This window comes from Danio aesculapii, chromosome 5, assembly GCF_903798145.1.
Source record: "Danio aesculapii chromosome 5, fDanAes4.1, whole genome shotgun sequence".
Lineage (NCBI taxonomy): Eukaryota > Metazoa > Chordata > Actinopteri > Cypriniformes > Danionidae > Danio > Danio aesculapii.
Genome location: NC_079439.1, coordinates 39,413,923 through 39,429,678, shown reverse-complemented (window position 1 = coordinate 39,429,678; position 15,756 = coordinate 39,413,923). Strand labels below are relative to the sequence as shown.

Genomic DNA, 15,756 nt, shown 5'->3' with positions numbered 1-15,756 from the left:
ACAAAATGCGCAACTCAATCACATTTGATTAATTGTGCAGCCCTGTGGCATAGACAGTCCCATTCATACAATAAGAACTCTTGTTTCCATAGCAACAGGTAGGCTTGCACTGTTTGTGATGGTCTTTTTTATACTGAATGTATTTGTTACATGAATATAACTCTTCATTATGGACATTTCCATTTTGGCATGTTCAAGATGTCAGATTGCTTTCTGTTGTCACATCTAATATTATGTATATATTTTTTTTTCAGATTTAATTTGAATAGTAACACTTAAGAGTAATTGCACACTAAGAATCATCTAATCTAAGAATTAGCATATAGTTAATTCACTATTTGTTAAGCATTAACTCTACAATAATAGACGTTAGTAAGTTATTTATAACTGCAGATACAAATGCTCTATTCTTGATACATATGCTCTATTCTAAGCAGGGCCGGCGCGTCCATAGAGGCGACCTAGGCGGCCGCCTAGAGCGGCAGTTCAGCTTGCTCCGGCCCTGATTCTAAGTAGGCCCACATGGAATCCGTGTGCGATTAAAATCCGCAGAATTCCACAGATTTTTTGCCTGTCATTGAGTCTATTTATTTACTCGTGTAAATGTGTGTAAATATTTATAAAAATTTTAAAAACATTTCAGTAATACTATTGACTAATATAAAAATGTTCAGATGATTTATTTACATTATAGTTTAGTAATATTATCTTAGGTAATAATATTTTATGTATTTTAGTAAATATATAAATGTATATATTGCTTTGTTTACCAAAAATGTGGATCTAATTGGATTTGCATTGTAAACATTAAATAAAAGTTATAAATGTATTATTTTTTATTTCATACATTAAGTTTTTAGTTATGATACTCCCAATATCATTCCGCGTAAATCCGTAGATTTTTTACAAAATTCTGCAGAGAAATAGCAAAAAATGTCTGCAGATTCTGTCTGGCCCAACTTATAAGCATATTTATAATGTGCTCAATGATTGTTCTTTCATAATTTGTGACTGATTAATTTTTCATGACTAGGTTAAGTATTGGATTATTTACAAATCATTTGTATTTAAGAGTAGTTGGGTTTTTTGAGATCATTCAGAATGAGTTAGTAAATGATTAATAAACTATTCAAATCAACATGTATTATTCAGGTATATAGTATTAGATAATTTGTATTTTAATAAATGCTTTATTAACTCAACATTCAGTTTTGTGACCTAAAGTGAGAACTATTTATGCTTTATAAATCCCTAATGAATGTCAATTAAAGGCTCAGTATCAAATGATCTTTGCAATTATATCTAAAAAAAATTACTGTAAAGTTTAAACATTGATGAAAACAGAAGTGTCCAAATTTAACAAATAATTGGTTAAAATAACAATATAATAATTTAACAATATAATATAATACAGCATGTCAATGTTATTTAGCGATGCTTAAAATATACTGTAATTTTGTTTTAGTTAAGATTGCAGAGGTTTTTTGTGTATCTTCAAATGAATAGAAATAAATGAAGTCGTTTATGTTCTTTTTTCCTGTTTAGAATATAACTGAGCCTTTAATTGTCATTTATAAGGGATTTATAAATCATAAATAGTCCTCACTTTAGATTAAGTCACAAAACTGGATGAAGTTAATAAAGCATTTATTAACACACAAATTAACTATTAGTATATAACTGAATAATACAACTTTTAAATGTTAATTTAAATAGTTTATTAATCATTTGCTTACGCATTCTGATTAATCTTTAAAAAAACAGCAACTTCTCTCAAATAACTGGTTTGTAATTGATGCAATACCTAATTTAGTAATGAAAAATAATAATCATTATAAATGTGCTTATAAGTCCTGAGTAGAACATTTGTATCTGCAGTTGTAAACTGCTTACTAACATCTGTTAATGGGGAGTTAATGCTTAACAGATAATGAATGAACTATTTGCTAATGTTTAATAAATGATTCAAAGTGTGTAGTTAATATAGTGTTATCATTTTAATGTATTATTTTTATGTGATTTTGTCTTTTTTTATAACTTTTTAAATATTGATTTAGTTTAAGTCATTTTAGGCATTTAACTAAACTTTAGCATTTCTGTTTGTTGCCAAGTCAAAATATACCAGGTGTTCATTGAAGTAAATTTTATTTTGATTCATGTTATTATTCAAGAAGTGTAGATAGTGTTCTTACAATAAAAGAGCTACTGATAAAGTAAGTGTTAAAAACGGGTCTAAAACAGGCACAGTTGACATGAAAAATAATATTCTTCAAATATATTGTGAAGAAAAATACCTCACTCTTTTTAATGTTTGCCTATTCTAGTTTCCTCCGATCTGTTTTTTTTTCTTCTGATTTGGCTTCTGGTTAGATTTGTAATTAAAGTATTAACTGTGCTGGAAAATACAGTATAATTGATAAAACAACAACACAGCAGTCAAGACAAATACAGCTCTCATCTATGTGCAATATTTCAGCTCGATCAATGAACCCAGTTGCATTACGCTGAATCTCCAAAACTCAGAAAGCTTATTTTCTTATTCCATCCAGACACAAATTGACTGCCCTTCTCTTTAACAAGCCCTTTTTTATTTCCTCTGTCATTTTCGTGTTCAAACCGGACTCCGGTACAGTCCCAACCCAGTGGATTGTTCCAGCCGATAATAAGCTCTGAAACTGTTTCCATAGGGCATCACGGTTGTTTTTTGCTCAGGCTTCGTCGGCTACAGGGTTTGGCTGGAAGGTAACAAGAGCAAAACTGTATTTGAGCACACAGGCTGAAGGTGTAAAGCAGCAAGGGAGGTAATTATACGTGGAGCCAGTTCCTGGTAAACAGAGGGCCACTGAGGACTAAAAGTATACTGAAAGAGGAAGGAAGTTTGACACACAGCAATCAGATCTTTTTGACAAACAACGTGGGGTCTGTGCGATTTTTATGAGGTGGAAAAAGTCCACTTTGATTAAACCTATCTGAACCACCTTGCATTTATTGTGGCTTGATGGGAGATTTGCACCTTGAAAGAAATTGCAATAAGCTGTTTTCACTGTTTTCAGCTGAAATTCAGTCTGAAGTGTGAGGAAATATTTACCATCCGATAGTCTCCTCACACAAAAACCTTTGTAACTTATATTTGAAGTCATTCTCCAAGATTGCTTTACACAGGAAATTATGACCGAGCATCTCCTCATCGATGCAGCTCAATGGCTCAACAAATTGATTTTGACGCCCGGCTGCACAGAGTTTAGCAAACACTCAACTGTGTTGTTGAAATGAAGTCTGTTTTAGGGTGTGAGAGAAAACGTTTCAGCCTAGAGAGCATGAATACTCTGGTCGCTTGCCGTCTGACTTCAGCCTAAATTGTGCTTTTGTGTTCTGGCTTTGCTTTCAGACTGTTTTTATTTATTTATTTTTATGGAATAGGTCAAGGCCCTGGAAATATTCCTTAGGGATTTTAGCGCATATTGGCATGATAGCATTGCAGGATTGTTGGCTGCACATCCATTGCACCACATTGTACTGGATTGAGACCCGCTGACTGACGAGATCAAACTCATTGTCATTTACCGTATATAGTGCTTTTCTGTGTACTGCTGTACACCCAAAGCATTTTACAGCCTTCTCATGGGATCTCTCCTCAGTCTGTACTTGAGTGCAGTATTGAGAGAGAGAGTGGGTGGATATCTAGACTTGGTCTAACACCTTATTTTATAGCATATTGCCTGGTTTTCCCAGGTTCGCGTGCACAACAAGTAGGCGGGGCAATGTTTTGCTCAGATGTCACAGCAAAATGGCGAAATATTCTCTGACTCTTTTTGAGAGAGACAATAGCTTTATATATATATATTTATGATGCACTTTCAGATTTAAACCTCAGCTCGATGTTTTTACTCACTTAGAGCTGTTACACACTGCATGCAAGGTCATTTTCAAAAACCCATAATAGACTATTTTGAGGGATGTAAACAACAACAATGGTCCCAGCGTATTTCCTGTTTTACATTTTTAATTTCTTTAGCTTCTGAGAATCCAAAAAGAGCCACCTATTGATAAATAATGTTGTGATAGCTGTTTTAACATGAAGTTATGATTGAGTTGCCTCTTGTTACAGTTATGAAATAGTTTAATAGCAAGCAGGAAATGTTCATGGCCAATAACATCACCACATTGAAATAGTCTATAGGGGATGTTTAAAAGATGTGGCTGTTCCTACAATTAGTTAGAAAGATGTATTTCTTGTAAATTTTTTGTTTACCAACTCATGTTTAGAATTACATCATCATCTTTTCATGTGCAGGGCTGTGTTTGTCAGCATGTTGTTGTGGTTATCACACGAACCAGCATCAACTGTACAGTTGAGGATTTCAATCCAGCAATCTGGATCTCTCTGCTTATTTGACTACATTGATAATGGTGGGCTGCAATGTCAAGTGATCAAGCGTCAAGCGTGACCCTTCAGTGCAATCTCAAATTTGTCATTAGAATCTGGAAACAGCTTCAAATGCTCTGTCGTGTCAGTCATTCAGAGTAAACAGCAGAAGCCTGAGGCTCGGCTAAGAACTGTATATGTGGTTAGCAGCTTTTGCAGCTTTTTTTGGTGTTTATTTACACAACAGTTGAGAAATTTTAAAGTAAGTTTTCATTAAGACTCTAATCATATCAGCTTATGAATATTGAGCAATTCAGTGACACCTTTAATTGATGTTCAGTTGGTTTTAATGAGCTGTAGTGGTCCCAAAAATAAATAAAAATAAATAAATAGAATAAAATAATAGTTACAAAATAGTGAAATAAATCCCTGCAACATTACATCACCAACCTGAACTACGAGTATGATCAGTTAGATCAGTGTTTTCATGTTTTTAAGACAAATTCTGACCCTGCAGTCCAAATGTCAAAAGCGAGAGTTATTTCAGGTTGGATATGGGTTATTTAATTTATTGTTGCCTTTCTCAGACCAGACTAGCTGTTCTCCTCTGACCTCTGGCATAAACAAGACATTGTTTATGAACAGAAATGCTGCTCACTGGATATTTTCTTTTTTTTTCCCAACCATTCTCTATAAACTCTAGAGATGGTCGAGGATATACCCAGACCAGTCGATGTTTCACCAACAGCCATGCTATGTTTAAAGTGTCTCACATTTCTGACTCTTTTCTGAGTTTAGATTTTAACTTAAGATCATATTACTATGTATACATACCTAACTGCATTCAATGCCATGTGATTGGCTCATTAGACATTGTAATTCATGAAAAGTTCCACAGGTGTACAGTACATAATAAGGTGGCTGGTGATTGTAGACTTTACTGTAAATATGGTGTTTTTACATACTTTAGCTGGCTCCCAAGTGGCATACCATACATTTTGCACGTATGCACTCAACAGCATAGTATATGAATGTAGTGTTGTCCCAAATGGAACACCAATGTTTTTTTACTAAGCGGAAAATCAAACTGTTTCCCTGATGACATTTGACAGTTGCCAAATTAGTAGAATAAAATAGCCAAACTACCAAATAATACCTGCCATGAGTATAACCGCATTCACCATCACTAGGCGGTATAATCACTCTCTTTGGAGAATTTTGCTTTCACAATCCAAAATAAATAAAATAATCCAACATCAGTGCCCGAAACCTCCGCCACATTTGATACGTAAGCAAAGCAGCGGCCGTTGAGTGTGTGAAGTATCCAACATAACACACTTGATTTTACCAGTTGAATAAGTGACTCATGCTGGTATTTAAAGTGCACTTATTCTTTTTAGAGTTTTCAGTGTGAATGCATTACTTACACAATTTATACTTCAAAATGGCGTAGAATAGTGCATAAGTTTGCGATTTGGGATGCACGTTTTGTTTTTTTGTGTCAACTCTGGGGTGCCCAGAAAGAGGTCAGTCATTTCTACTTCTGAAAAAAGGGACATTCATATTGAGAGCCAAGTCATTTTGGTTGTACTGTGGATTGGTCACTTGAGGAGGCATTAAGATGTGATGTGGGCGTCCTTTGTGACTTCACGAAGTTATGAAGTGATAAGTTTCTGCTAAAAAGCACTGTGGGACAATAGCAAATGGGAATAAGCAAATTGAAGCTTATATAATATGTCTCATGTGAGATACTGTAGTCTAGTGTGGGAAAGTCGAAGGAAAAGTGCTTGTTTTTTTTCTGTTTTGTTTTTGCCTACATACAGGGATATGATAAATGATGTTTAAAAAGGTGTTTCAAACTGCACTGTCATCAGTTAAGTTCTGTTTAAAGGGGTAATAAAAATGCTACATGGAATAATGTTTCCAGCAAAAAATAAATAAATAATAAAAAGAAATGACTTCAAATCCACAGGACTTGGTAAACAGAAGCACTGCACAGGTGCACAGAAGTTATTAGTCACAACTGAGTCACATCACATCTGGAAATCAGTGAGATGTTTTTAAATTGTATTTATTTTTGTTATGATGCATTAAAGTGGTCAAAGATGTTCCAAAGGTTTATTTTGATTTGATTTGATTTGATTTATTTATTTTCGAACAAAGTATCATACATAAAATATCATTAACAAAAGAATACATTTCAACAAGGTCGAAAATGGAGTGGGATGAAGCACAAGCTTATTATTTTCCCACCCCATTACCACATACATCATTCGTCTATTACTTAAACTTATTTCTTCCTTTACTTATCTCTTTCTTTCACATGAACATATTTTATCCTTTTGGCATATCTGACAAACTATATGTTTGGTTCCATTTGTACCCGTATACCTTGTAACATAAACCCAGAGAAAAAACAAAAAACCTAGTACTGCAAATAGCCATTAATTAAAATTTCCTCAAACCTTTTTAAATACAATGCTGTTCTTTTGAATTTTATATTAATCCCAGAATCCTGATATATAAAAATGTGCATCACAATTTCCAAATATTAAACAAAACAAATGTTTTAACTGTAATAATATAAGTAATGCTTTCTGAGCAACATATTAGAATATGCACATACATAGAATATTACTGAAGGATAATGTGAAAGACTGGAGTGTTAAGACTGGGGAAATTGTATTTGAAAAATAAATTATTACATAAAATACCTATTTTAAATTGTAATAATATTTCACAATATATCGATTTTATTGTATTTTTGATCAAATTAAATAAGCCATGGTGAGCGTAAGGAACTGCTTTAAATAAATAAATAAATAAATAAATAAATAAATAAATAAATAAATAAATAAAGAGAAATTAAATTAAACGTATTGAAATGTAAAAATATCCGGTCACATATTTTCCTCTGTCCTGTTTGGACAACCCATTATACCTACATGGCCTATGACATTGAAACCTGTCCTTGCAGTATCAAAAGTACTCTTCCTTTCACAGGAGCTGCTGAGCTCTTTCCCTCAGATTAGTTTGGTACCCACAGGTGCGACCTCACTATGACAACGGCTGAGGTGAGGGGGAGAGGTTATTCATTATAGGCTCAGCGTTACTAAAATACAGCCAGAGGCGTCCCTGCAGACAGCCAGTATTTGAACCCGGGATCTCAGCCAGGGGGTGTATTATTTGAGAGCTCCAGGCTCAGCATTTAAAAGGATGATGTGTACCCTCTGCTCTGACCTGATGCATAATGCACAGAATTGATGTGGTGCTCAACACATGCATAATGTTTATTTATTTATTTTTTTATTGCATAAGTGTAAAGTTGAATGGGATAAATGTATGCTACCGTTCAAAAGTGAAGGGTTGGTGAGATATTTTAAAAACTGTTGAAAGGCTGTTTATTTGATCAAAATTACAGTAGTTTTTTTTTTTTTTACAAATATTACAAACATTGTAAAAATATATTTTTATTGTAATGATATACCTCAAAATAATGTATTTTTCACAACTATTAATTAATAAATTAGGAGTTCATTAAGGCAGAAGTCGTAGTGAATAAGTGTTCCCCACACTAAAGTTACCTTATTTACAGCAGGTTAAATTAAGGAACTTGTTTAGAAATTAAGTTATGTGTAATAAAATGAAATGACACATGATAAAGTATGGAACACATGAAGAAAGGGAGGTGTAGAAAGGCAGTGAAACCTCAGATTGCAGCTGAAATCCCTTATACAGTAGTTAGAAAAGCAGCCCTGTGCCTTGTCAGTGTAAATGAATAATAGCTGCTTCAGTCTCAACACCTGCATGACCAGATGATGAAAATGAAACCAGGGTGGGCATTTCAGCAAGACAATGATCCAAAACACAGTCAAGGAAACTCAACTGCTTTCAGAAAATAAAATAAAAGAGAAAAAACATTGCATCTGAACAGTGGATGCGATACTATTCTCCATACAAGAGAAGCTGTCATTCATTGTATAAAAAGCATATATGTTTTTTTTTTTCTTTTTAAATGACCTTCTATGCAGTCTGTACCACAAAAATAGGTGTATAGAAAATAAAATAAAGGAATCGTCTTCTGTTAAAATCTTTTGCCTGTTCGTATCGACATCAATACAAGACATCGCCAAATATGACGTGCTGGATCTGGTAAAGCATGAACCCACCCTTCCCTTCAAACACTAGTGCAGGGAGATATTGATCATGGTGCGAAGATGATCGATCAGTGATCACTTGAGATGCGGAGCTGTGGGGAATAAATGGTTAAAGTTTATTTTTCGCAAAAATATCAAGAGTATAGGCAACCTTGCGTTATGTTTGTTTCTGTCATTTTTCTGATGATTAATACAATAACCTCGCCTGCAATGGAGGATTCACTGGCAGTTCAGGATGGAAGGATCAGGAAATACTATTGATGTATATGATCTTTTTCATCTTCCTCCGGATCACAACCTTTAAGTGTGATTAAAACGGTTGCCTCATTTTCTGTAGCTTGCAAAATATGTATTTAATCATGTTTTGTAACTTGTAAATGCTCTGCACAGCTTGTGCTGTATCTGGTTAACTCTTTATAGTCGCATGTCACGTATAAAACGTTGAAACTTGATATGTGCTGCTTTTCTTTCCGATTTAAATGTTTTTCTGAGCTCGCAATTCCCTGGGATCTGTCCTTGCTATGGCCACCATCAGCTGTGCTTACACATGTGCCGCGGTCAGTTTTCAAAATAGTTCAACTTTTGCCACTGTGTGGATTAATACTGAATGACTGTATGCCATTGTTATTACTTGGGGTTATGGTTAAGAGTAGAGCGATATGTTGGCGTTTAACTGCTTTTGGTTCTATGCTTTCCTGCATTGGCTCATACATACTGTATACTTTGCACTCTGGTTACTTCAACAATGTTGATGAGCCATGGTGACCATTTCTGTTCGTCTTGCACTGAACGCAGTCAACCAATCACCACAGATTAGCATCATGCAAAGGAGGGGTTTGTTACAAATGAATCGCCGAACAAGTCATATAGCAGTCATTGGGATACATTCATTCATTCATTTTCTTTTCGGCTTAGTCCCTTTATTAATCTGGGGTCGCCACAGCAGAATGAACCGCCAACTTATCAAGCATTTGGTTTACGCAGTGGATGCCCTTCCAGCCGCAACCCATCACTGGGAAACACATACATACGTATTCACACACACATACACTACGGACAATTTAGCCTACCCAATTCACCTGTACCACATGTCTTGGACTGCGGGGGAAACCAGAGCACCTGGAGGAAACCCACGCGAATGCAAGGAGAACATGCACACTCCACACAGAAATGCCAACTGACCCAGCCGAGGCTCGAACCAGCGACCTTCTTGCTGTAAGGCGACAGCACTACCTACTGCGCCACTGTGTCGGCAAGTCATTGGGATAATTAGATAAAAATAAATGCATTTTATAAAACAATTACATTTTTTTTTTACCTTGCATGCATATCAAGAGACCCCCCAAACCTCTTTAAATACATTTCAGTAGTTCAATACTTTCTCCTTGTGTCATTCCATTGCTATTACACATGGCTATTTTTTTTCAGGTTTTGGTTTGTTTGTGTGATTGGATTGCTTGTGTTTTTTATATCAACAGCTCCTTTACATATATTTATATAAATAAATTTACCAGGAAACAAAAAAAAACTTTTACCTGCTATATATACAGTGAGTATTAACAGTTAATACAGTATATTAACAGTGAGTTAAACAGTTTTAGAATATATATATATATATATATATATATATATATATATATATATATATAAGTATGTCCATTTAAAACAGGACAATAACATTTAAATTAGCTGGCATTGTCAAGTGCAAACTTAAGAATGTTAGCCTTATTGTTTTGCTTATTAATTTAATAACAGAATTCATTCAAAACACGATGTCAGGGAGGGTCATGGTCAAAATATTAATTCCACCTCTAAAAGTCTCACATTAATTTGCTTTTATATGCAAATTATGGTTTCAGCAGCAAATACTCTTTAAGGACTGTTTGTTTGCGCATTGTTTGTTTCTGGCTCACATTAGACTCAAATGAGAATTCTGGCTCAGCTGCATAACAGGTGTGTTGATTTTACTTTGCCTGGAGGTTCAGGTCTTCCATATTATAAAACTAACCTTTTGAGTTTTACAGCAAATGTTACAGAAGAGCGCAAAAAAAGACAAATATGTTTCCTGCTGTTCAAAGAGAGTGAATTCGGCTCTGGAAGACATTGGATTTACTGTGGTTTTCTCCAAGGTCTTGCTTATTCGGTAGTGGTATTACAAATGCTTTTGGACATCTAGGAGATTTGAAGTCCGCACTGTGCTGACCTTCCCCAGCGGGATCACTTGTATACTCCTGCTTTACAATGAAAGCAGGCGTTCGGCTAAACTCAACAGCAGAAATGCAGTGGACCGTACAGTACGTTCACTGAAGACGAATGACTCATTCTCTATAAATATTCATGCCGAATGTGTGTTCGGATGGGTCTGAAAGATGAGAGAATCCCTCTGTATCCATCTGTGGAACAAAAAGGAAGGGCGAGATGGAGAGGAGATGCCAGACAGATGGATTTAATTAAGAGCAGCTCTGAACGAATGCTGAACTCAATCATGTCAGATTGTGAGACTGATGAAAGTCCAAACGGCTCCATAATCAGAGCCCATAGTCAAACTCTCTGTTGGTTCTTTCATTTCTAGATATAGTTTATGCAAACGAAGGTGGCTTTCGTAGATGCATACTGTATGATGAGTTGGTGAAGTTCTCAAATCAGTGGTACATCAAGTCGTACATAGTAGGCCAATCAGTGAAATTTGCATTTGCAGAATCACTCAGATGGCATTTCCTTTTCTGTTTGGCACATATGTAATTCAGCATGGAGTTGAAAAGATTTTGATGAAAAGGCCCTAAAAGTTATACATGTATATAACTTTGTTTGATCACATAGCAAGTGAAATAACCACCTACACCCGAGTTCACATTTAGTCTTGCAAATCAAATCAGTTGCTTACCTTTCAATCATAACTTCCCATGAAAATGTATCTTCCCCTTAATAACGACTCAGTGCAACCTTAAAGGTTTAGTTTACTCACAAATGAAAATCCTCCTATTAATTACTCACCCTCATGTCATTCCAGTCCCCTGAGTCTTTCGTTCATCTTCAAAACACAAAATTAAGATGTTTTAGATGAATCCAAGAGCTCCCTCATACTCTATAGACAGCGATGGTCCTAAGATGTTCAAAGTCCAAAAAAAGGAACTAAAAACATTGTCAAAACATCCCATGTCACTTAAGTGGCTCAATTTTAATCATATTAAGCTCCAAAAACTGTAAATATGACTAAATTCACCTATATGTTCTCTCACTTTTCAGCTTGTCAGGGTGCTTGTTAACTAAAAGAAATACAGCATATACAGTACTGTATAGACCTGGGGTGTCCAAACTCGGTCCTGGAGGGCCGGTGTCCTGCATAGTTTAGCTTTAACTTTCTTCAACACACCTGCTGGAGGTTTCTAGTATACCTAGAAAGAGCTTGATTAGCTGGTTCAAGTGTGTTTAATTGGGGTTGGAACTAAAATATGCAAGACACCGGCCCTCCACGACTGAGTTTGGGCAGCCCTGGTATAGACCATATACAGTTGAGGTCAGAATTATAAGCCCACCTTTGAATTTTTAAAAATCTTTTTTTAAATATTTCCCAAATTATGTTTAATTGAGCAAGGAAATTTTCACAGTATGTCTGATAATATTTTTTCTTCTAGAGAAAGTCTTATTTGTTTTATTTCAGCTAGAATAAAAGCAGTTTTTATTTTTTATAAAACCATTTTAAGGTCCAAATTATTAGCCCCTTTATGCAATTTTTTTTTCGATAGTCTACAGAACAAACCATCATTATACAATAAGTTGCCTAATTACCCTAACCTAATTAATCTAGTTAAGCCTTTAAATGTCACTTTAAGCTGTATAAAATTGACTTGAAAAATATCTAGTCAAATAATATTTACTGTCATCATGGCAAAGATTAAATAAATCAGTTAGTAGAGATGAGTTATTAAAACTGTTATGTTTAGAAATCTGTTGAAAAAAATTTCTCTGTTACACAGAAATTGGAGAAAAAATAAACGGGGGCTAATCATTCAGAGGGGCTAATAATTCTGACTTCAACTACATACAACAAGAGGTGATGATGCATTTCAATGGTCATCAGCATCTTAAAGTTTTTCATATTTTGATTTAAAATATATATGTAAATGAACCAAGCTAAACTCCATATTATATCATCTTTGCAACAAATTATACAGCTATATATACAGTTAACGCTTATGCGAGTTTCTAATGTAGCGTCTATAGACCAAACAGTACATTTAACATTGTTCTCTCTTTGGCTGCTGTTATCAATGTCAGGCTTGTTTCGTTTTCATTGACATTTCTTTTTCTATTGGAGCAAACTGGAATGCAAAAAAAAAAAGTAAATATAATACATATTCACTTTTGTCAAAGTTTACCCAACTATGACAACTTCTGCTGATTAAGAAACACGTAAATGTGAAAACTAATATTGCAAATAGTCTCAGCAGTGCAACACAAGCATTGTATTGCCTGAAAATTCACACCCTAATCTGATCCTACAAAATTCCTCTCAACGTAAAACATATTTTATTGGACTTTCCTGCTTTTAATGACGGCTGAAGGCTTTTTTATGAAGTAAACTCACTTAAAGAGATATTCAGCAAAGTTTTACCAGGAAAGGTTTTAGATTTTTTTATTATGTATTAGCATTTAAAGTCATATCTAAATTATGTTGTGTTTATTTATTTGTGGTTTTTATTGTATTTATTTTTAATGATTTGTTCGTCACAAAAATATCTTGTCTTGATCGCTGACATGTCATTAAAAAAAAAAAAAACATGATCTGCAATGATCCTGATCTGATACAGAAGATATTTGCAAACAAAGTTGTTTCTACTGTTTTTCTGGTGCACAAAAGTGTTCTTGGAGCATCATGTAATTACGGTTGAACTACTTTGTGTTCTAAAGATGAGAGAAGGTCTTATAGATTTGGAATGACAGAAGGGTGAGAAATATAATTTTTTTTTTTTTGGGGTGAATTAACCATTTAACTGTATGATCTTTCAGGCTATAGAGGATGGTAATTTGGAGGAAATCGAGGAGGAAATACGGCTAAAGAGGCGCAAGCGCAGGAGACATGTGGACAAAGACGTGAGGCGTGAGGATGGAGACAAGACCAAGAAAAGGAGAGGTCGCCCTCCAGCAGAGAAATTCTCACCAAATCCACCCAAACTCACCAAACAGATGAATGCCATCATCGATACAGTCATCAATTACAGAGACATGTAAGTGCTACTAAATTTCAAATTATGGCTCATTGTAGCCAACCCATTTCTCACCTTACTGAGTTTTTGCAGATAACTTTTTGAATCAGTCCTACTTAATAACTGTTTGATTGGTCTTTAAAATGTAGCGCAGATGACCTGGACTATTTGGTGTTTTTATCCCTGGCTGAGTGGTTTTGTTTTGAACATTCTGTTCTCAGCATTTCAGAGTTTTTCTTGGAATTTTTAATGTTGCCTGTTGACAGGCATTATTACTGTGTCCAAGACTATACATGTGCAGTGACTCCTGACTAGGGTAACTAGCAGAAGTAATGTAGTTTTTTAGGGTTGTCATGATAAAGGAAATGTAGAAAAAGTGTAAAATATCATTAATGTTTTTTATTGTTACATTAGTACGTTGAGTTAATTCATATAGTGAATTTATTCACATGAAAATTAAAGCCCACAGAGGATGCATTAATTTGATCACAAAGTACAGTAACTATAAAAATACTGTGGAATATTAAATTGCTATTTTTTATACTTTATACATGGATCCCTGAATGGAAAAGGTTGGTTAGTTGGTTGAACATATCAAATCATACAAAATCTGTTGTCATCTGATGGAATGTGACAGACACATCTCTCATGTCTCTATGGTTTCAAGGCACCCTTTGGCGCAGGCATGGTACTGCAGCAGCATTTCTTGACTATTACACCAAAATGAGTATAGTTTCTAGCAATATCGATCTAGTAGATAGTTATTTTTTTATTTTCCACTTAACTTTAAATATATGAAAATTGTATTTGTAGTATCTGTAGTATTTTTCATCTAAGTTATAAAAACTTTATTTTGTGTCTGTCCGTACTGCGTACATTGTAGTAAACTTTTACATAGATGATAAAATGGCATAACAGCCACTGATAGAAAAAAAAAAACATTCAACTTGCTCCAAGTGATTTCAGTTCCTCTCCCAGGAAACTCTTGATGACACATCTTTATTCTTCTCTTTAAAATTTGTACTGTAAGTATTGAACATGCACCAATTGGAGATTATTATTTGTCGACCCTGTTATTGTGATACTCTATGAATTTCTCATTCACTGAAATATGAAATTATGTTTTAAACCATGTCAAATATGGTTTGAGGTTAGCATCTTAACCTAACGTATAAATTGGTGAAAATTTTCAACTCTGTTGTTGTCAAGTCTATGTCTAGGCAAGTGCTATGGTTAAAACACGTGGTTGAATAACAGAATCAAATTCTGTCTCATATTTAATCATTTTGCATTATTTTACATTGATAATGGATTTAGCTTACTGTAAATTCTACATTTGCTGTAAATCTTTCCAGTTTAAATGACAGGAAACTGCATGAAATGTATCATCAAGTCTGCAATAAACCACATAAATCATATTACAGTCAAACTGTTATACATGTTGTGTATAAACACCATACAGTACACAGCATTAATGTACAGTGCCATTATCCGAGTCACACCCAAAAGGGTTTTTCTAGCGTACACACCATACTTCTCAGCATAGACATTATACATCAGACCCTGGTGTCACAGTGTTTTCAGGGAAGTAAACATTGTTTATAATGGAGCATTACCATGCCTGAGTACACCTTTTTGGTTTTACAAAGCCAAGGGTATATGCATCACTTCTTTCGTGAATGAGTGGTTGTGATACAGTGGGTAATGTACAGTTGCAGCTCTTGCTAATTCTCCCTCACAGCTCAGATGATTAGTGTGGCACATTTGTGATGAAAATGATTAATTGGAGGTAATGTTGATTAATCAGTATGTTGATTAATGAGTGTCCCTATTTGTAGTTGTCTGAATGACACACTGGATAATTTTGAAAGCAACTTCAGTGTGACACTCTGGTGCATTTGAGAATGTCTTGGAAGCAGAGGATTACTTTGAATGCATCTTGTCAGTAAAAAAAAAAAAACATTAGAGGGACGCACTGTTCATAAGCTGGGTGTCATTTTTGGTGGTCCGCATGACAGCTTCCTAG

At 34.6% G+C, this 15,756-nt stretch overlaps 1 protein-coding gene across 1 annotated transcript in view; it reads left to right on the top strand.

The window, feature by feature from the left end:
• The window catches only part of smarca2 (SWI/SNF related, matrix associated, actin dependent regulator of chromatin, subfamily a, member 2), a 104,334-nt gene that overhangs the window by 70,055 nt on the left and 18,523 nt on the right, over positions 1 to 15,756 (top strand). The window contains exon 29 of the mRNA XM_056458159.1: positions 13,534 to 13,751. Coding sequence (XP_056314134.1) covers positions 13,534 to 13,751 — 218 coding nt within the window. The remainder of the gene's footprint in view (positions 1 to 13,533; positions 13,752 to 15,756) is intronic.